Source organism: Salvia splendens, chromosome 15 (assembly GCF_004379255.2).
Source record: "Salvia splendens isolate huo1 chromosome 15, SspV2, whole genome shotgun sequence".
Taxonomy (NCBI): domain Eukaryota; kingdom Viridiplantae; phylum Streptophyta; class Magnoliopsida; order Lamiales; family Lamiaceae; genus Salvia; species Salvia splendens.
In genome coordinates, this window is record NC_056046.1 from 653,866 (window position 1) to 676,017 (window position 22,152).

At 36.3% G+C, this 22,152-nt stretch overlaps 2 protein-coding genes across 3 annotated transcripts; both read left to right on the plus strand.

The window, feature by feature from the left end:
• The first annotated feature begins 3,980 nt into the window (after positions 1-3,980).
• On the plus strand, positions 3,981-7,693 carry LOC121768863 (vacuolar cation/proton exchanger 3-like). 2 transcript variants are annotated; one of them, XM_042165452.1, is made up of 12 exons: positions 3,983-4,289; positions 4,771-5,068; positions 5,171-5,238; positions 5,342-5,370; positions 5,667-5,863; positions 5,966-6,178; positions 6,268-6,396; positions 6,469-6,585; positions 6,666-6,719; positions 6,812-6,928; positions 7,012-7,105; positions 7,321-7,693. In XM_042165452.1, exons 2-12 carry the CDS (start codon positions 4,796-4,798, stop codon positions 7,329-7,331), a joined length of 1,302 nt encoding a protein of 433 aa, XP_042021386.1. In that variant the 5' UTR covers positions 3,983-4,289; positions 4,771-4,795; the 3' UTR covers positions 7,332-7,693. The 2 variants fall into 2 exon arrangements, 1 of the variants encoding a protein (XP_042021386.1); XR_006043434.1 differs by lacking the exon at positions 7,321-7,693 and having other exon boundaries at positions 3,981-4,289; positions 6,666-6,712.
• A 3,048-nt stretch (positions 7,694-10,741) lies between these two features.
• On the plus strand, positions 10,742-14,428 carry LOC121768807 (tyrosine-sulfated glycopeptide receptor 1-like). The gene has a single exon (XM_042165363.1). The coding sequence runs from the start codon at positions 11,039-11,041 to the stop codon at positions 14,183-14,185; it is 3,147 nt and encodes a 1,048-aa protein (XP_042021297.1). The 5' UTR covers positions 10,742-11,038; the 3' UTR covers positions 14,186-14,428.
• The last annotated feature ends 7,724 nt before the right edge of the window (positions 14,429-22,152 follow it).

Consider the following 22,152-nt stretch of genomic DNA (forward strand, 5'->3'; position numbering starts at 1 on the left):
TCACTTCCAACATTTTTTTTCATTTTTAATTTATGTGAAAAGGAGCTGACTTTCTTCGTTTTGGGGTTAATTGGATGATATTATGATAATCATTTGAGAAGAAAGTAACTTATGCATCTGAGGAAAGAACCTACTTTTGCATTTGTAGTAAATTTTTTCTTGTTTATGGATTGGTTTTTCATTGCTAATTGAGTTTATTGACATCTCTTTGAATTGGATAAGATACTATGCAAAACAGCAAAAGAGTTCATATATTCTTTTTGCTTGTCTTGGAATCCTTATCTGCTGTCTGAAAAAAGCATATACTCCATATTGTTTTAAGGAAAAGTTTGTGATGAAATTTGGTGGCAAATTTTCTTGGTTTGGGCAAGATTTGTTGCTTTCTTGCAATGACATAGTAAATCAATAACGAAGTACAAAAATAGTAGTAGTACATGTTTTTATGCAGATATGTGATCATATGGCTTTTTGCTTCTTTTTTTTTTCTCAGTTTCATCTGTGGCTGTCTTCTGTCTTCCCATGTTACCTTATCTAGAAACTATCATACATTAGACATCAAAGATTTGCTATTACTGTGGCTGTTTTTCTCTTTTTTGCCTATTTTTCTCAGTTTGTTGATGTTACCAAAATGCAAAATTGTATTTTTATTTTGTGGGCTTTGAGCATTTGACACTTCTTGGTCTCTAATATGTTAGTAATTAGTATTAGCAGTTGAAAGTTTGTTTTTTTTTGGGGGGGGCTGATTCAAAGAGAAGAGAGTCAACACAAGTCTTGAAGTGTGTGTTTGAGCAACAATTACTAGGAAACTGGTTTTCCAAACAAGGCTGCAGAAGATGACTGAAGTAATTTATAAATCTTACCTGTCTTCTTGAATTTGACTTGTTGAAATGTATTTGCATCAATAGTGGAAATGGTCTTACATTTTTTAACTAATATTTTTTCCTTATCATAAAAAAAGAAACCTAAAACTTGTGTAAAGCCATTAGATCATATGAGGGTTTGAATTTTGATCTAAATCCAATTATTAGAATTTGTAATTGCATCAATCGTTGTTCCAAAAATTGAGGCTATGTTTGGTTTTGTTTTTTCTTCGATGTTCATTGTTCTCCTTCTTAATAATAAAAGTACGAATTTTAAATTTTGAGAATACATTTTTGTTGTGCCAAAATTAATAGTAACTGTTTTCCTTTTTAGTTACAATAAAATTTGATGGCCCATATGAGTTACTAAATGGGCTTTAATAATTGGAATCTAAATGGGCTGGCTACATATTATAACACCCAATTTATTTTTTCAGGCCCTTGTGTTAGAGGCTGAGAAAGTGAAAATTTTATGGAATTTTATAGGCTCAAATTTGTTGTTTCTAAAATTGATACTCTTCCAATAAGTATTAGTGAAATGTGCTTAAATTTGTGTGTTCTCCAAATCTTTAAGAGCTGACAAGCACAACCAACTTGGCCCAGTTTTGAGGGCTTGCATTATTTTTTATATGTACAACCTATATTGGCGCAGTTCGACCGTTGCACGATAGGCTGATCCACTATATCAACGCAGGACGACCGTTGCACTTTACAACCTAAGTTTTAAGAAATAGTACTCCGTAATATTCATCGGGCCAGACACAGTGAAAAAGGTCGTTGCTCGCGTCAAAAAGTAGAGGCAGTGGGCAGTTGTTGCTGATGAATGGATAATGGTAGTGAACCCAACCCATAGATCTTGGGCGAAGCTGCCATACAATGAGATCGACGGCAGCTTCAACAACTGAATTTAATAGAATCTCTGGCAATAGGATTGGTCGACACATATGAAACCACTAAATCTGCCATTTCCTATATCTTAAATATGAATGGAGTAGGTGGATACAAAACCACCTAGTTTTAATACGTCAATCATCACAAACCTCTTCATCAATTAGTGCTGAAATTTTAAACACAAGATTATGTGACATCCGATCTCATCTTCACACCAATAGTTTACAACATTAGTATATTCATATAATTTGATTATTGTCATTTAGTTAGGTTTTCTCTCTAGTTGTTGCATCGTTGGCAGGTCAGATTTATGGTCCACTACAAATCTACAATCTTCCACTATCATACCAATAACCATATATCCACGTTGAGTTGTGATAAAAATTTAACTAAATCTATATAACCAAAAACCAAATGTAAAATATTAGATCAATTCATAATTCGTTTGGAATATATATATATATAGAGGTGTGATCAAATACAAACTCTCTATAATATAAACTATACAAATTGATGTCAACGGGGGGCTGATGTCAACGGAGTGTACAAATTCTGTTAATGGGGGGGGGGCTGATGTCAACAGAGTGTACAAATTATGTCAACGGGGGCTGATGACAACAGGGTGTACAAATTATGTCAACGGGGATGTACAAATTCTGATTGTTCGATGTCAACGGAGTGTACAAATTTGTAGGAAATATTGACATTAGAAAAATCTCTTATATTAACCGTTGATTAATTGTATTAAGTGAGTAGGATTAAAATTTGTATAGTTTGTATTATAAAGAGTTTATAGTTTATCACACCCTATATATATATTATAATTTTATAGCATATTTAGTCATGACATATGTTAGTCATGATAATTTTTGGTTAATTAATTACAGTTAAGAAAAATAAAAAAATAAGAATTAAAATAAGGATATGCCTATTTATTTTCTAAAAATAGTTTCGATTCTCGCTTAGTTCGTAATGTGGGAGAGTGGGTTATTACAAAATGCAAATAAGATCACTTCGATATTATATCATCATAGGTGACTGTTATAATGAATAAAAAATGATCTGTTCTCTCTTTTCCTTAACTGAACAAATTAACTTTAAAACGATTACAAATTACATATGAGTTGATTAATCTCGACCAAATTTGATTCATTGAATTTTCAATTTAATGTCAAATTTTATTCGTATTTGAATAGACTATATATAGAGATGATATGCCTATAATGTATAATCCTATAATTTCCCTATAAAATAAAGAGTTTTTATCATTAATAAATATTTTTAAAGAGGCTCGACACCTTGTTTGCATCTTGTGTTTTCCCTAATCTCATTAATAAAATTTTAATTCACATATTCCCCATATAAAATATTGCACTTTTATTTTTTTTTTAAATAACTATTTTTAGACTACCTCCAACGGTGACATTCTAGACAATGTCACACATAAAAGGACAAAATAAGTATAAATAAAAGTAAATGTAAAATAATTTCAGGTAATCGCCCCTCATCTCTCTAGAGCAGCCTGCCGCCGCTAGAAAAAGTGAGGGGCACATGTCACATGTCTTCATATTATTGGCTGAATATTGATTTCTTTTTTATTTTTATTTTTTCACTTTTTATTATTGATTTATTTTTATTACTTGATTATTGGAGTACATGTATGTTGTAATAAATTTGCACAATAACAATATAATTCTACATCACATTCAATCTCAAAAATTTTGCACTACATTAAATTTTGATTGTTTTATTAATTATTAATTTTTTTTTCAATGATTATTACATTTATCTCTATATATCTTTTTAAATATCATGTGAATTATTCTTCCAAAAAAATCATGTGAGCCACTCTTCCATAAAATGACGTGAACTACTTCATTTTTTATATTGTGCTTTAATTATTTGAATATCTAATATTTTCTGTTTTAAATTTGAATCACATATTTTTTTTATTATAATTGTTAGACATTATTTAATATATCTTAATTAACTATAAATTAAAATATGAATGCTACGGATGGAGATAGTCTTACAATTCTTACCGTACATCTTCATCAATTATATATAAAAAAGTAAAAAAAAAGACAATGAAAGGAATCCCCTTGCAAGAAAAAAAGGGAAAAAATCAAACAAAAGACTCAACCTTGAAAGCATTGAATTCTCAATGATTGTGAATCATACGCTTATTAAACTGAAAAAACTATTTAAATATCATAAATTTAGATCGAAATCAAATCCTAATGAAAATTGCACACTAAGGTGCTCTTTCTTGGAAACTTCCTGCCGGCCCCCATGAATACCCTCTCTCTATATCTCCTTCAACTCTGGAAATAAGGAATATGAGTATCTCACATATCTGCCTAATTTCCTACTGAAGATTTTCAAAATTGATTGCTTTTGTCATATATATATAATTCATGTGTAAGGCTGTAGAGCCCTTCTTTAATTTTTAAAAAAATTGGGCTTCAGTTGAGGCAGTTTCTGAGTTCAAATCCACTTGCATCAGTAGAAAAAGCAGAAATCTACTTAGTAATAAAGGTGAAAGCTTCGATCTTTAACACCTGTTTGTCTTGTTTTGACTTTGGATTTTCAAGTGGGCTGCTTTAGAGGATCTTGATTGATCTGTGTGTAAATGTGCCTATTTTTAGGTGTTTATCTGTTTGTAGCTCTCTAGTTAATTTTGGTGCTTTGTGTTTTTCTTTGATCTGTTCTTCTTTCTGTTGACTAGGTCTGACTTGATGCAGTTTTTGGCAATTTTAAATGTTGATTTATTGTCTGGATTAATATTGTTTGTTGTAGTAATTCATACAATGAGCATTCTTCATTTCTTCAAATCACATTGCTTGTTTGAGCCCTAATTTCTGTCATTTTCTCTAAAAATGGTGTGAATCTCTTATTAAGTGACTGATGTCTACTCAAATGCTTGTTTTCCCCCTAATTTCTGTTTCATTGTTATCTGCAAATGGTTTTACTCAAATCAAATTGATGTTTGTTTGAAATCTATTGTTTGTTTTACCAGTTTCTGCAGCTGAGTGTTTTTGGAGATGGGATCAGTTGAAGAAAAGATAGACCTTGATTCGGATGAAGAGATCCCATTTAGTGTGTCGGAGTCGACTAATAAAATGCATTCGATGAGTTTTGAACCTTCCCGTCATATATTAGCACACCCGCAATTCTCTGCTTCTTGGGTTATACGAAAGGTGAATCGAGTGAGCATCCTCAGAAGTATATACATTGTTTTGATCAAGGCGAAGATCAATGTATTGCTGCCATTTGGGCCGTTAGCAATACTTTTACACTATTTTACAAAAATGCACGTAAGTAAACTGTAATTATCTGTATGCAAATGGAACAGTGCTGAAAATCCCTTGTAGAGTTATATTTGGAGTTTTTGATGTATTACTGTTTATGTATTGTAGGGATTGGTCTTCTTTTTCAGCTTAATCGGCATTGTTCCTTTGGCAGAGCGCCTTGGTTATGTTACCGAGTAAGTAACTGCTCCACTTATGGAATTCAAATTCGTCGTTGGTCCTAGTTTTTTTGATTCGTGAATGAAAAAATGATGTGTTGTTATATATTTCTCTTGGCAGACAACTTGCGTGTTATACAGGTCCAACAGGTACGATCCCTTTTCCGTTCCCATTTTATTTATTAGTAATTGCTGCAAATTTCATGTCGTAAAAATTTCAAATGTGCCTTAGGGGTAGATCACAAGTGAATGTAGTTTTCATATCTAAATAACGAGTTACCTCTAAACGAATGGTTCCCCAATCCCCATTTATTATCTCGGAGAATTGATGAACGGGTTCGGTGTCTTGATTGAGCAAGTATACTTCTAGAGACGAACAGAGTATGTGACGTTATGTAGACAGTATAATATCCAACTTCATATGCTTTGTATCGTTTATTCTGCAGTCGGCGGCCTTCTAAATGCTACATTTGGCAATGCTACTGAGATGATAATTTCAATTTACGCGTTGAAAAACGGGATGATAAGGGTTGTGCAGCAATCTTTACTGGGTTCCATCCTGTCTAATATGCTTCTGGTTCTTGGTTGTGCCTTCTTCTGTGGTGGGCTCGTTCATCATCAAAGAGTCCAAGTTTTCAATAAGGTGGTAGTCGAATAGGATGGACATTTGTTTCAATTTTCAGTTTGACAACAAAACGATGCATTTCAGCCCAAGTAAAAAACTAACGCGTGTCAAGATTTTCAGGCCACTGCACTTGTGAATTCAGGGCTGCTGTTAATGGCGGTTATGTGCATATTGTTCCCGGCTGTTCTGCAATTCACCCATACAGAAGTGCACAAGGGCAAGTCCGAGATGGCCCTTTCACGAGTCACGAGCATTGTTATGCTGATTGCTTATGCGAGCTATCTTTTCTTTCAGCTCAAGAGTCAGCATAATCTGTATAGTTCTATTGATGAGGTTCGCAACGTTGATGCACATTCAAGTAATCTACATGCATTTGCAAGGTATGCACATTTCAATTGATAATTTACTCGGTGTTTATGCAGGTTAGGGATAACGAAGAAGCTGATGAAGATGAAGTCCCTGAGATCAACCCATGGGAAGCAATCGGGTGGCTTGCTATGTTGACTCTGTGGATATCCCTTCTATCTGGATATCTTGTCGACGAAATACAGGTAACAATGCACAACACTTTCTAATTTGGGAAAGTAAACAAATGTGATGACACAGCATTGATATTTTTTCAGGGAGCATCCGATTCAATGAACATGCCCCTCTCATTTATTAGTGTTATTCTGCTACCAATCGTCGGAAATGCTGCAGAACATGCTAGTGCAATCATGTTTGCGATGAAGGACAAGCTTGTAAGCGTTGGAATATCACAGCACTCTGATTTCGTCACATTTTTTTAGTACATTTCGTCCGTTGACTGTTCTGTTTCCAGGACATAACTATTGGAGTTGCGATTGGATCATCTACTCAGATATCAATGTTTGTAGTAAGCCTCTTTCACTGTTTTTGCCAGATTCGGGTTGAGATGCCTAAATCTGTTAAACAAACTTATGATTTTTGGATTTCTGGTGTGTGCAGATTCCGTTTTGTGTAATTGTCGGTTGGATTATGGGAGCGCCTATGGATTTGAACTTTCAACTCTTTGAGACTGCTACACTATTCATCACGGTGTTAGTGGTGGCGTTTATGCTTCAGGTTTGTCTCGCTACTACGCTCCAGCAGGAAAGAAAAACAAGGGTTTGATACGATCTTTATTATTGGTGGTTGTGTCGATGCAGGAAGGTCAATCAAACTATTTCAAAGGTTTGATGCTTATTTTGTGCTATATCATCGTTGCCGCCAGTTTCTTTGTGCACATCGATCCAACAAAGGGTTAGTAGTCCGATTAACTTTTATATGAGTTTCTCGCTATGCCTATGAACGGGACCTAAATACGTTTTATTCCTTGTCCGAAAGAAGGATGTGGTCCTGGTGCAAGATTGCATCTTTTTTCAATCATTTCTATCATCACGAATGCTATTGCAGAAACCGAGAGGATCAACGTATTCAGCAAACTTATCAAACCTCGTTATTTTCATTGTGTGCAGAGGATAATTGAGTTGGAGTGGGTGGTGAAGCTCGTGATGATTGAGAAGATTCCGAGCCCATTGTAAGAACACACGCAGCAGCAGCAGCTGATCCTTGTGTAATTTTTTGTTCGTTGGCGAGGGATGGCGTCCGCACGTGAAGGAGTAATCCTGCAGCAAGGTAGCCAGTTTTGCCCCTGCAGTCATATGTTGGTACTTTGATAGTTTCATCATTTTGCTCGTGCGAAAATCGAGCTCGTTCGACTAATTTTTTGGCCCGTTGTAGCAATACAGGTTGTAATCTTAGTGATTTAGATTGAATGCAAAGAAATTGGAGCATGTTCTTGAATTGGATCGTCTCAAAAATGAATCTTCATTATGGTTAAATTGAAAATTTCGTTCCTTTTTGGTGGGTTATAAGTTACAGCAAATGGGTTGTGTCTAAAAAGCCCAGGTTCAGAGACAAGAAATTTGTGTACAAAATCAACTGTTGTGTTGATTTATTGTTGGTTTTATTTCAAAATCATTAGGCCTAATTAATCTATGAGTTCAATAATAATTTCTGAAAATGATAATATTTGGAACCCAAAATGTTCCTAAAATATTCTCCCAAAAGGGGCATAACTGGATTACTATTGATGAGTGATGACATTTGTCTAGAGGAAACAAAGATAATTTTTTTAAATAATCTGTGGATGGTATCAATTTCTTTTTACTTTTAGTTTTTAAAGATAGTATACTGGAATCCATTGTTGCAATCCTCCCAGTAGTGATTCCATTGTTGAAAATGGAGATATAAATTTGAAAAAAAAATAAATAAATGGATTTTGTGCAATATCATTGGCAGACCATTTCACTATTCATCTTTTTCTTAGTGAAAGGAAAGGCACTTATATACTATGATAATGCTCTCTCTAATGGCTAGCCAACATCCAAAGTGGATTGGGTTTGTCACACACACACACAAGTATATGTTTGTATTGTGGCAATATTATATTATTGTGCTTTTGATAGGATACAATTTTTGTTGAAGCTAAAAAATCTTGAACCATATTTTGATGTTTATGTGAATTTTGATTTTGTAAGTACATGTAAATCTGATTGTCTTGATAGCAAATTCCAAGGTATTCAAATAAAAATAATACTCTACTATATTAATTTTTTTGACTAAATGTCAACTATACTCACAAATAACGAGCTATATATAAATTCTCTCTATGTATAATTATATGGTTTCTATATTTATTTATTAGCCATTTAAAAAGGATTTGATGACAACATATGGACAAGTTATGAATATTAGTATTAAATAATTCAAATAAAAAAGTACAACTATTAACAATTTTATAAGGCAAAGATGCAACAGTACCAACTCTTCTTTGGACTATAATCTGATTTATAATTTTTGACTGTTAATTTTTTAATGCCAAGTTGGTTTTGAAAAATATTTTATTTGGTGTTGTCTGTACCCACATGACCTGACAAATAATTTTCCGACCTACTAAAAAATATTAGTAGTATGTGAAATTCGATACAAAATTGATGGATTCTAGTAAATTAAGTTGACATAAACGAGCGTGACAATAGGCAAATTTAACTAGACAATGATTTACTATAACACTTATAAATTTGATCAAGACTTTATGAATGAAGTTTCACCTATAACTCTTGGTCAACATTCCACTATATTAAATGAGATGATTTTGAATTCAAATAACTATGTAAATCACTGTTAATTCATGTAACCTTTCGCTTTATCAATTCGTTTTAAGCTCATAAATTTAAATATTTGCAAATCCATATCAATTTGGACTTGTATACTTCAAACTAGTTATAATAACAAAATAATCTAATCCCCAGATAATTATATACTGCTACTTCACAATTTGATATTGAGACCCATCGACTTTTCTTTAAAACAATAATGTATAATTTGACAAAGATCAATGAGATATACGTGATGATAATTTTTCTTCTATGTAAAAAATTAATAAAAGGTGCAAAAGTCACACCCACTAAAATATATCCATGTATCGCAACATTGCAAGTGGCAGATGCATAATTTTTATCCACCAAAGTAAAAAAAATATTTGTTTAAGAATGGCGACTCTTGATTGATTATATGGGTTAAAAGATAGCACATACACTAATACAAGACTCTCCAAAATTATACCGTTAAATTTATTATGTTAATAATATTGATTAAATTTGGCCTTTGGAGTTGCCACCAATCCACGGTACGGTGGCTCCGCCCGACCCCAGTTCACTTCCAATCTTCATTCATTGATGTTGTTGTCGACAACAATGATGACAATCTTCTTCAGTATATCCAACCACTGAGTTCCGTTTATTCAATCCTATGTGTCTTCAACTAATACTCCATCCATCTCATCTCAAGTGATTAACTGTTTTTTGTATGTGTTTGAGGAAAATATTTATAAATAGTTTAAGTGAAGAGATAAGAGAGAGAATAATGTAGATGAAGTTCTCTTTTACATTATTCTTTTTTTATTCCACTTTAACTATTTATTAATATCATGTTCTTAAAATAACGGTCAAATAGAAATCAATCACTTAGAACCAGAACGAAGGGAGTATTGTAAGAATATTTGTATTCTTATGTGACTTATGTATTCTTAATAGATTCTAATATTAAAGACGACTCCGTGATGGATCGGTTTCGAGTAAAGAATTAGAATCGGGTGTATTGAGAACCCTCCTCTTTTACCTCTAATTAAAATATATACATATATATGTATACGAAAGGATTCAAAATGTATATGGATATATATGTAGTTATATATGTGCTTGTGCATATGTAATAATTTGAATGTGCTGTGAGTGTTAAATATATTTATACATATTAGTAAGTGCCGTAAAAAGGTTTATAAGAAAAGGTAGTTAATAGTTGGTTATATTGCAAAGAGTCGCGTTAATTCTATATAAACATGAATATGGTAGAGCATAAAAATAGACAATTTACATACTTATATTACAGCACAGCGTGGGAATTATATATGAGATTTCAACATGCGAGATTCATAAAATACATGCAGTAAAGTAAATTGCATGATAATTTCCTTACGACAATTATATATATATACACTCACGGCATTCAAGTATATATTTATATATACATTAAAATTAAAGTTATTGATTCTTTATCCATTAAAAGAATCAATAAAGGTTAGAGATCAAAGAGGAGATAAAATCAATTGGAGGATCCCGTCAAAGAAAGGACCAACATTAATTGGTGGATTTCAACCTCTACATCAAAGGAAGAAAGCATGGATGGAGGTTGGTGATTTTATCCCCACTTATAGTATAAATGTTATGATTGAATTAATTCAAATCTAGAATTATATTTCATTATCGAAATCATTAAAGTTTGAGATATGCCTTACAAGTATATTATAAGTGGATAGAGCATCCGAGGAATGTGACTTTTGACCTCAACCGCGGACAATACACGCATTTCCTATTCAAGATTATGCCAAATCCAGTTTGCTATAAAATTCATGTACTTATCATTCACACACACTATAATTTATAGATACAAAAAAAAACTATAAAGAAAGTCCACTCCATCCAGCCGTCCCAAAAGTAAACGCTTTTTGTTAATTCAAACTCCAACTTTTTAATATTGGTCCATGTCAACATCACCCCCTCTCTTCTCTCTCTCTCTCTCTCTCTCTCTCATCTCTATCTCTATCTCTTCCAACTCCAATGGCAGACTAGTATGTATCTCTTTTTTGCACTGCTGCCACTCCTCCTCCTCGCCGCCTTCCCTGAGACCTCCCACGCCGCCTGCAGCCCCGCTGATCGAGCCGCCCTCGCCTCCTTCAATCTCACCATCACAGCCTCTCCTCCACTCAACTGGTCCCTGTCATACGACTGCTGCGGCTGGGAGGGCGTCGGCTGCGACGCCTCCGGCCGTGTGATCAATCTCCTGCTCCGGTCGCGCCACCTTTCCGGAACAATCTCACCTAGCATAACCAATCTCACCAGCCTGACTGACCTCAGCCTCTCACATAACTGGCTATCCGGCCCCATCCCGTTCGGATTCTTCGCCTCGTTGGATCGCCTACGCGTCGTTGATCTGAGCTGGAACCGCCTCACCGGAGAGCTCGGCCTCCCTGACAAACTCCCGGCTCCAATCAAAACATTTAATCTGTCGAGCAATCATTTCCGTGGAACAATCCAGACATCGTTCTTTCAGCCTGCTCTGGCCTTGGATCACTTCGACATCAGCAACAACAGCTTCTCCGGGGCAATCCCGGCTTTCGTCTGCAGCTACGCCCCCTTGATCACGCGTCTCGACTTCACCAACAACGACCTGACTGGCCCGATTGGGCCGGGATTCGGGGATTGCAAGAATCTGCTTAGCTTGAGGGTAGGATTCAATCTCCTATCAGGAGAGGTCCCTGAGGATATCTATGATTTGATGGCATTGCAAGAATTGTACTTACCTGGCAACCAGTTGTCTGGGCCAATTGATGAGAGGATAATCGATCTTCGCCATCTTAAAGTCCTCGCCTTGTACGGCAACGGCTTCACTGGAGAGATCCCTCATGACATCGGGAAACTGTCCGAATTGGAAGAGCTGCAGCTCCACATAAATATGCTCACTGGCACAATCCCACCCTCTCTTGCAAACTGCACATCCCTCACAACCTTGAATTTGAGGGTGAATCTCCTCGAAGGCGAGCTCTCGTCTTTCGACTTCTCAAATTTCACCCAACTCCAAACAGTTGATCTCGGCGACAACCACTTCACTGGCACCTTACCAGCAACCCTTTTCTCTTGCAAGATGCTCACTGCAATCCGCCTCGCCGCCAACAAACTCACTGGAGAGATACTGCCAGAGATAGCGTCTCTGCCATCGCTGTCGTTCCTTTCTCTCTCCAACAACAGCTTAACAAACATGACAACTGCAATGACGGTTCTCGCAGGGTGTAAGAATTTGAGCACATTGACCCTCTCAATGAACTTCTACGACGAGGCAATGCCAGGGGACGAAAGCCTGATCGCCCCCGCGATGTTTCAGGAACTCCAAATCCTGGCACTGGGCGGGTGCAGGTTCACCGGCCCGGTCCCCTTGTGGCTCAGAGCTCTGGTTAAACTCGAGGTTCTCGACCTGTCTTTCAATAACTTCACAGGCCCTATTCCAAGCTGGTTTGGGACATTCCCAAACCTTTTCTACTTAGATTTGTCGCATAATCTGTTAACAGGATACTTCCCCATGGAGCTTACTCAAATGCAGCGGCTAGCGTTTAAGCAGAACCCTGATCAAGTCGACACCACGAGCTTAGAGCTGCCTGTGTTTGTGAGGCCTGATAACGTCTCCAACCTGCAATATAGTCAGCTATCAAACCTTCCAACTGCGTTGTATCTAGATTATAACAACATAACTGGCACCATCCCGGTCGAGATTGGCCAGTTGAAGTTCATCATAGCCCTTGATCTTAGCTACAACAATTTCTCCGGAAACATTCCTGATACGATATCTAGTTTGACTAACTTGGAGAAGCTGGACCTGTCTGGGAATCTCCTCTCTGGTGAAATCCCACCATCGCTGCAGAATCTCCATTTCCTGTCGTTTTTCAGCGTTGCACACAATGATCTTGAAGGGGCTATACCTACAGGGGGGCAGTTTGACACGTTCCCAAACACAAGCTTTGATGGGAATCCGAGGTTGTGTGGGCTCGTCCTACAGCGGCCCTGCACCAACAACGAGTCGCACAGCACGGTTCCCTCAGGGGAAAGAAGAGGGAATAGGAAGAAAACCATAATACTCACACTTGTGATCTCTTCAAGTATTTTCACCATGATTCTGCTTCTATACTGCATCTTTCCAAAGAGGAGGTATCATTCAAAGGGCAATGGTGAGGAGAAGGATCTCGACACGATGTCATTCAACTCCTCGGGGGTTTTCCCCGAGGTAGTGAGGGACACCAGCCTTGTCATACTGTTCAGGAACAACAAGAACAAAGTGGAGGATCTCACGATACTGGATATACTGAAAGCCACGGACAACTTCAACCAGTCGAACATCATTGGTTGCGGGGGTTTTGGGTTGGTGTATAAAGCAACTGTGGCCAACGGCACGAAGCTTGCAATCAAGAAGCTCTCAGGAGACATGGGGTTGATGGACAAGGAATTCAAAGCAGAGGTGGAAGCCTTATCCACAGCCCAACACAAGAACTTAGTTACTCTGCAAGGTTACTGTGTGCACGACGGGTTTAGGCTGTTGATATACTCTTACATGGAGAATGGAAGCCTTGACAACTGGCTGCATGAGAAGCCCGATGGAGCATCTCAGCTTAGCTGGCCAATCCGTCTCAAGATTGTCCAAGGCACAAGCTGTGGGGTGGCTTACATGCACCAAATATGCGAGCCACACATCGTGCACCGTGACCTCAAATCCAGCAACATCCTCCTCGATCAGGACTTCGTGGCACATGTAGCTGATTTCGGGCTAGCAAGATTGATTCTTCCCTACCGCACTCATGTCACAACGGAGCTCGTTGGCACCCTTGGCTATATTCCACCCGAATACAGCCAGTCGTGGATAGCCACTTTCAGAGGCGATGTCTATAGCTTTGGAGTCGTGATGCTCGAGCTGTTAACAGGAAAGAGACCTGTTGAGATGTTCAAGCCAAAGATGTCGAGAGAATTAGTCGTATGGGTGCATCAAATGAGGAGCGAGGGAAGGCAAGAGGAAATCTTTGACCCTCTCTTGAGAGGGAAAGGCTTCGAGGAAGAGATGCTGCAAGTTCTTGATGTTGCTTGTATGTGTGTCAACCAGAATCCTTTCAAGAGGCCGACTATACAAGAAGTCGTTGATTGGCTGAAAGTTGTAGGATCCAACAGACAGACAACGTAAGGTGACGAACTTGTAAATACAGACCCGTGAGACTGTTATGAATGCCAACATCATATACAACCAATCTTGTTCATAGGAAATTTTCTCCATTCAGAAGCAGATTTTGAAGTAATGTCACATTTTTGATATTGTACATAGATAAATTTTGCATCCAAAGAAAGTAATGTATTGAACAGATTGATAGGTAGAGATAATGTAGTTTCTTTTACATGAACAAATGAAAGTAAGAATTCTCTTCTGAAACAAGATTTTTGATTAAGCTTTAGCCCGAAAAAGAAGTCACATGCTTACTTATGAAGAATGGAATAAGTCTTTGTGGTCATCAAGGAAAAATCACTACACTTTGCTCAGTAAAATCATTGTTTTAGATCTAGAACTATCGACATTTACCTTTTAAGTCGACCAGAATCAAATCAATTCGACCAAATCAAATCCCACTAAGGATAATGGCCACATACACTTGCTAATGGTCTACTATGTTTTGTGATAAAGACTCCATAGGTCACACTAGTCTCTTTTTCAATGCTATTTCAATAATGAGAACAAAATGTGAAAAACATCGAACATATTCAATCCCTTCAAAGTTCAAACTCCCACAACATTTCTACCAGAGTATTCGTAAATCCAAAGGGCATCTAACTATAACCTCTTGACAAATTCCATGGCCAAATTGAGCTAATCTACATTCAACTTTATTGCTCACACCAGTTTTAGTGAAGAACTCATAATCAATGAACAAATATAGAGCAAAATTAATGCACCTAAGCTGCTTTACACCTTGTTTAGTGACAACCCCAGTAACTGATTCTGATATTGAAGAACAAAAAGTATGGACATTGAAAAAGCAAATTTTTAAACTTTTTCTATTACAATGCAAACACCCTATGATTTCTTTTTACATAAGAAGGGAAAACTTGGTTCCCATTTCTATGAACTTAGGAGGTGAATCAGTATCCAAATAGAATAGGGAACTTATAGCTCCAGTTTCTCGTTTTAGGCATTTTCACAAGCAGATGGAGTTGATGACAAAATTAAGAATAGCAGCGAAAATCACGGAAACAGAAGAGGAGAGTGAAGCAATAACCTTAAATCTCCGTGCTAAGACTAAATCGATTGCTTCCAAAAATATCGAGGGAAAATACCGATCAATTTCAGCTTGAGGCAATGGCAAGAACAAAAGTGACGGTTGATGATGAAGATATTAAAAGCGTTATAGGTGTTCCAGCGTTTTATTTGGAAAATAAGTTTGTTTTTTCATAATGGATTAGTTACACGATTCTTCTTCCTGGGCCCACGATAGGCCCAGCTAAATGAAATATAGATTTGCATGTACATATTTTCTAAGCTACGTAAGGCCCAATTAAATGAGATCATAAATGAAGCTAAAATATATCCAAAACAAATAAAATTAGTACAACAATATATTAATAGAACTAACAAATTGACATTTTATTTGTGAACATCCCCATCAAATACATCGTAACTAGCTTGCCAACTATATTCAGTAAAAAAAACATAGATTTATTGATTTATATTAAATAAGTAACTAGTAAAGCCTTCCACTTTATTTCATAAGCATAATATCAACATCAATATTGCATTCTCCATTTTGCCACTTCAAATTCCTCCTTCATTCATCTAAGATTCCCTTCAATGTGCGCATCATTAGCCCTCCAAGAAGCCCAAATTTGTTGTGAAAAGGTGCTATTTTTCTCTCCTTTTTTCCCAAAAAAACCTAAATGGAATTTCACCACTTAGGTAAAAAAAATTATGGGATCTTCCTAAGGAGAGAAAATTTGAAAAGATGGTGGAAAATAAACCAAAAAAGTAACAATTTGGTCTTCGTCTTGGTAATGAGCCACACATTCGACAAAGGAAGCAAGAGACGAGAATAACGGACAGATCGAGGAGTGCTCCGACCACTATACCCTCAATTAGCCACATGTCCATAGGCTAAAATCGGGTTCTAGGGCTGACCGGTTGGACCCGGCCCAGGCCAACACAATATATATATGACATGTGGTGAGCCACACATACGACAAAGGAAGCAAGAGATGAGAATAACGGAGAGATGAGTGCTCCAACCACTATACCCTCAATTAGCCACATGCCCATAGGCTAAAATCGGGTTCTAGGGCTGACCGGTTGGACCCGGCCCAGGCCAACACAATATATATATGACATGTGGTGAGATACTGAACCGGCCCAGATAATGATGACATGTGGTGAGGATTTGAACATATTTTGGGAGAAAGAGAGATATATATAGAGAGAGAGAGAGAGAGGTTTTCTTTATTTTTTGGGTTTATTCATCTCCTTGAATGTACCAACAGAGAAGCATGGTGGCGCAGCGGCGGAGAATGTAAATTCTTGCCCTTTGTTGCTTCACTAAAGAAGCACACTTTCTTGTGAAGCCATTGTTGCTCTTTGATGATGATGATGATGATGATCTCTTTGAAGGGGAAATTCTCTTGAATTGAAATTCAGCCATTTCTTCAATTTTTTAGTTTCTTTTGGGATTTTGATTTAGGGATCAACCTGAAAAATTGCAAGATTTTGGGGGAGAAAAAAGCTCACAAGATGTGTGAAGCTGGACCCTTGAGGAAAAATGGCAAAAGGGTAGTGATATTTATGAGTATTAAGTTGACTTGTTGTTGGAGGGTAGGGTGTACGTGGACAAGTTCGAAATTTGATGGATCTGCATGGGAATTTGGGATAACTTAGATTAATAAATTTGATTTGTTTTTATTTTTCTAGGGAGGGGTGAATTTTGTTGTGGCTATATATTTTATGAATTTTGTTGTTGAATGTGAATTTTGGATGATTTGGTTAGTTGATAGAAGTTTTTGCACAAATTCATGTAATTATGAGTAATATGTAAGTATTAGTACACTACTCTCTCCGTTCCATAATAATGGAGTCATTTTATCATTTTGGTACATTTCATAATAATTGAGTCATTTGTCTTTTTAGTAAAAGTCAACACATTTATTCTCACTTATTTACCCTGTCTTAATTTATTCTCTCTTCATCTCTCTACCATTTTTCTTTTCCTATTTTATTCTTCATTTATTTAACTCACTTATCACAATTTTTCTTAATTTATGTGCTGAAAAAAATATCTACACTATTATGGAACGAAGAAAGTAGCACTTAATTATTTGCTAAGATAATATTCCTCTTCTTTTAAATTAAGATTCTCTATTTCCAATAGAAATTATTGAAATTGAAGGAAATAGAAATTATTAAAGTTGAATCTTGAACCTTTTGTTTTGTAGTATGAAGAAAAAAGTGGTTTTGAGGTGAAATTGGGATTGAAGGGATGGTTGGATTAATGAGGTGCGTTGGGGTTAGAAAAGTGGTATTGAAAATAGAGAAGTGTTCAAAAGAAGACAAGGCAAGAAAGCGTGATTGTGGGAATATATTGTATGGGGCAGCAGACAAATTTAATTGGCTTATGGTGGCACAGATTTTGATAGCTTTAATTTCCAATATTTCAAGATTTGAGCTTGATTTTATGACAACATCCATAGTTGGCGGACGATAGCCATGCGGACAATGTCCTATACATCGTCCGCGATAAGTCAGCTTCATTGCAGGCGACGCGAACGATACCGCAGACGATTCACCACGCTTTTGAATTTTTTAAAATTTTTTAAAATTTCCTTTATCTATATATACATAACTTTTCACTCCATTTTTCCACACTTTTCTCTCCCATCTCTCATCGATTATCTTTTCCCCACACCAATCTTTCTCTCACTAAAAAAATGAGACCCAGCGACGATTCGAGTACCTCGGAGGGCATTACTCGGGCCTTGTTCGATTGTGTTCATGAGGCTGCGGCGGAATGCTTGGCCGAAATGGAGCGCGAGCGTGAAACGGCGGAGCAAGCGGCGGAGCAGGCCCAAGCGGAGCAGATCTAGAGGCCGATTCGCCGTCGGACGTTTGTCCTCCGCGAGCACGACATAGCTCACCAACTTCTGTTCGCAGACTATTTTGTGGAGGAACCACGGTGGGGCCCGATGATTTTTCACCGCCGGTTTAGGATGAGGCGAGATCTTTTTCTCTGCATTGCCCACACGTTGGAGGCACGTGATCCTTACCTCTAGTATCAGGAAGATGGCTTCGGCAGACCCGGACTTACGCCGTTGCAGAAGCGCACGATTGCGCTTTGGCAGTTGGCCTACGACACCACGGCTGACATGTTCGACGTGTACCTTCACGTCGGGGAGACAACTGGCCGCGAGTGCCTGAAGAAATTTTGTAGGGGAGTTGTGGAGACTTACAACGATACATATTTGCGAAGGCCGACTACTGACGATTGCCAGACCCTGATGAAGATGCACGAGACGGTGCACGACTTTCCTGGAATGCTAGGGAGCATAGATTGTATACACAGGGAGTGGAAGAATTGCCCGACGGCATAGAGAGGCCAATTTACTAGTGGATACAAGGGCAACCACCCGACGATGATCCTCGAAGCCATCGCTGACCATCGGCTCTGGATCTGGCATGCTTACATCGGTGTGGCGGGGTCGAATAACGACATCAACGTACTGAACTTCTCATATCTCTTCACCGAGCAATGCAATGGCAATGGCCCGACCATCGAGTTCACTGCAAACGGACGCCAACATCATATGGGGTACTACTTGGCCGATGGCATATACCCGAGGTGGCCTGTATTTTTGAAAACGATCACCTGCCCAATCGGTGAGATGAGAGTTTTATTCCCGCAAAAGCAGAAGGCTGCGCGGAAGGATGTGGAGTGGGCATTTCGTGTGCTCCAAGCGCGGTGGGCTATAGTGAAGGGTCCGGCCAGGTTCTGGTAGAAGTACGTCATCGCCGATGTCATGTATGCGTGCATCATCTTGCACAACATGATAGTCGAACACGAAGGTGGAAGAGTCACCGATTGGGGCGATGATGAAGCTGGATCTAGCTCCAGCAGGGCGACCCCGCCCCATGTTCGAGGATTACCGGCGGGCTACAATGAGGTTCTAGCTAGACATGCCTCAATGCGCAACTACCAAGACCATGCTCGGCTCATGTCCGACATGGTTGAAGAAATTTGGAACCGCCACGGCTGTTGAATTTATAATTTTTTTTATTTCGTACTGTACTGTATGAACTTTCAATGAAATGAAGTTTTTTATTCAAATTTTTTAGTGTTTATTATTCAAATAAATAAAATGCTATAGGGAGGACTATAGGGCGAACTATAAGACATCCCACTGCAGGTGGGAGGGTAGGATGATAAAATGTTAATGTGGCGGAAGATAAGGCGCCCCATTGTGGATGCTCGAATTTTGCATGCTTCTTAAATTAGATTATATATCACGATTTATTGATTTAAATTCGTCTCATCAAATAAAATTTACTAGCCAATTATAGAGTTGCAAGATAGCTAGTTTTGTCTAAGTCGAACGTGTAACATTGCTTTTCAAAAATTATATATTCAAAAAATCAAAACTAATCGATTTTCAAGATTAAAATAGACGAAGAGATTTTAATGCCATGTTTGAGATTCTTGTGCTGTATGGCCTAATTATTTTTTCTTGATTTGTTTTCTAAAAACCCCGGAGTTTTTACAAGTTTTCAAAGAACGTTTGGTCCAAATATTTTGTGGCAAACTCCGAAGATCTCGACCAAATAGATAACTAATAAATTACTATAGTATTAATGTGCTTCAATTATTAAATTAAATTAAATCAATAAATATATACATATACATGTTACGATTGAATTTCAATAAATTTTCCCAGTCACCGAGCATTGTATTTATGTTATCTGTTAGGCATATACAATTGGCTGGCTGGATAATTTCCACACATATAAATATTTAATTTTCACTATTTGGGTACATAAATGAATAAACATCAAGAGCTTCATTGGTTTACTACTTAACATTTCCCCAAAGAAAAATAAATCACATTGAATTCCTTTCTGCTATTTTTATTCCAAGCTGATATAGAGCACATATACAATAGTTTATGTTCTATTCTAAATCTATAACTTTACTTATAAAATTAATGTCATGAATTCTGGAAAATAAGTAATTTTTACTCAAATTTGCAATTTCACTGACTTTTAAAGTGTTAATTACATTGCCATCTTTTAGTTTGTAGTTGCAACGTTTTAAAATATTTATTTTTAAAATTGCAACCCACGATTTAAATTTTAGTAGAATTTATTTTATTTTATTTTTAATTTTTTCAAAGAAAGAGTGGGAGATAGAGGCCTTTTTATAAACATGTGTAGAACATGTAAGAATCTAACCATAAGATCTTCAACAACCTCAACTCAACTTCAAGAATCTAAATCTTAGCAAAAATCAAAGAAATTTAATTTTGAGTGTACAGATACAGATGCAAAATCTGAATGTAACTAAGAAAAGATTGTAATTCTGATTTATGCAATCTCTTGAGGTGATATTTTTGCATGTGAATGTGGGCTGTAAGATTTTACAGTATGTGTTATTCTTGATTTTATTTTATTTTTGACCAATCTCAACTGATTTTCGTCTTAAGGCAACCTAAATCTCTATAGATTCCATTGTTCTTAACAATATCTCTTCAAACTGAAGAATCTGCTGTTTATATAATTTTTTTGTGTCTATGTTTTATGCATGCAAGTGAGACCAGAATCTTAAGACAGTACAGCTGTAGTTATGCTATTCCTAATCACATTTTTTATTTCAAACTGTTAGTTTTTAATTCATACCTTTGAGATTATTGTGTGTGCGCTCCTTGAAATTGTGAGGAGTTGTCTTGTTTTAAGTTTTGTTCTCATTTTTTATTCTTGTATTATCTATACTCACTAGCTATGTGCTACTACTAAAATACCAATTATTTTAAAATAGGTGAACTAACAAGTATGTTCAAAGGTATGAAATGACCACAAAATGTTTATTTTAGATTATTGGATTCAAGCTTTAATTTTGAAATCTTTGAAGAAGTATAGCATGAAGCAACTCATAGGTACATACGCCTAGGAGGAAATTATGTGTAATGTAGGTGGTAATTAAAGTTTGATAGTTATGAATTCATCATGATGAGATTACAGAAGATAAATGATATAAATCTCATACATGACAACAATTAAATGTTACATTAATAATCCATAATACACTTTAATTTGGAGGAACATTCCTTCCCTTGCACTGCAAAATGGATTCAAGAATTCTTTTTTTTTTTTGGTTGTGATGCAATGTACCTTAAATCTTAAATCTTGAGAGTTGAGTAGTTTGTGTTGGAACAAAGCAACCACCTTAATCTTGTCCTTAAATAAATACTCCATTTAGGGTGCTTCTCTTTTCTCCAATTAGTTGACTTTACAAACTTGATTTTTTTTTTCTAAATAAAAATAAAACGAATTTTCAGGGTCCAAATATGCTGTAATAATGCATTGCATTCAAACTGATATGAACTGAGCTTATAGATCACAAATTTCACTTTTGCAATCACATATTCTATTCCAATATAAGTGATAGAATATGTGATGCAATTCCAACAAATGACACTGACCAAGTCGAAAACATCGAATATGTCAATTATTTCGGAATGACTTGGAATTCCCCAAGGTTTTGGTTGACAGGAAAGTAAAGTTGGCAAGGAAAATGATTCCTGAGAAAATAAATCCTAGGAATATGATTCCTAGTAACTTTATTTTCCTATGCTGGAAAATATCAAGATTTTATTTATAAAAACCAAACTAAAAATATAGTTATCATTTTTTAATTATAAAAAAGAATAATAATATAATTTTTTATTATTTAATTTAAAAACCAAACTAAAAATATAGGTATCATTTTTTATTTATAAAAAGAAGAATAATATAAAATTTTTAATAAATTATTAATTATAAATGATAATAATTATATTATTATATTTATTATTACAATGGATAGTTTAAATATGGATTATTTATCATAATATATAATAATATAATTGTAATTATAGCTA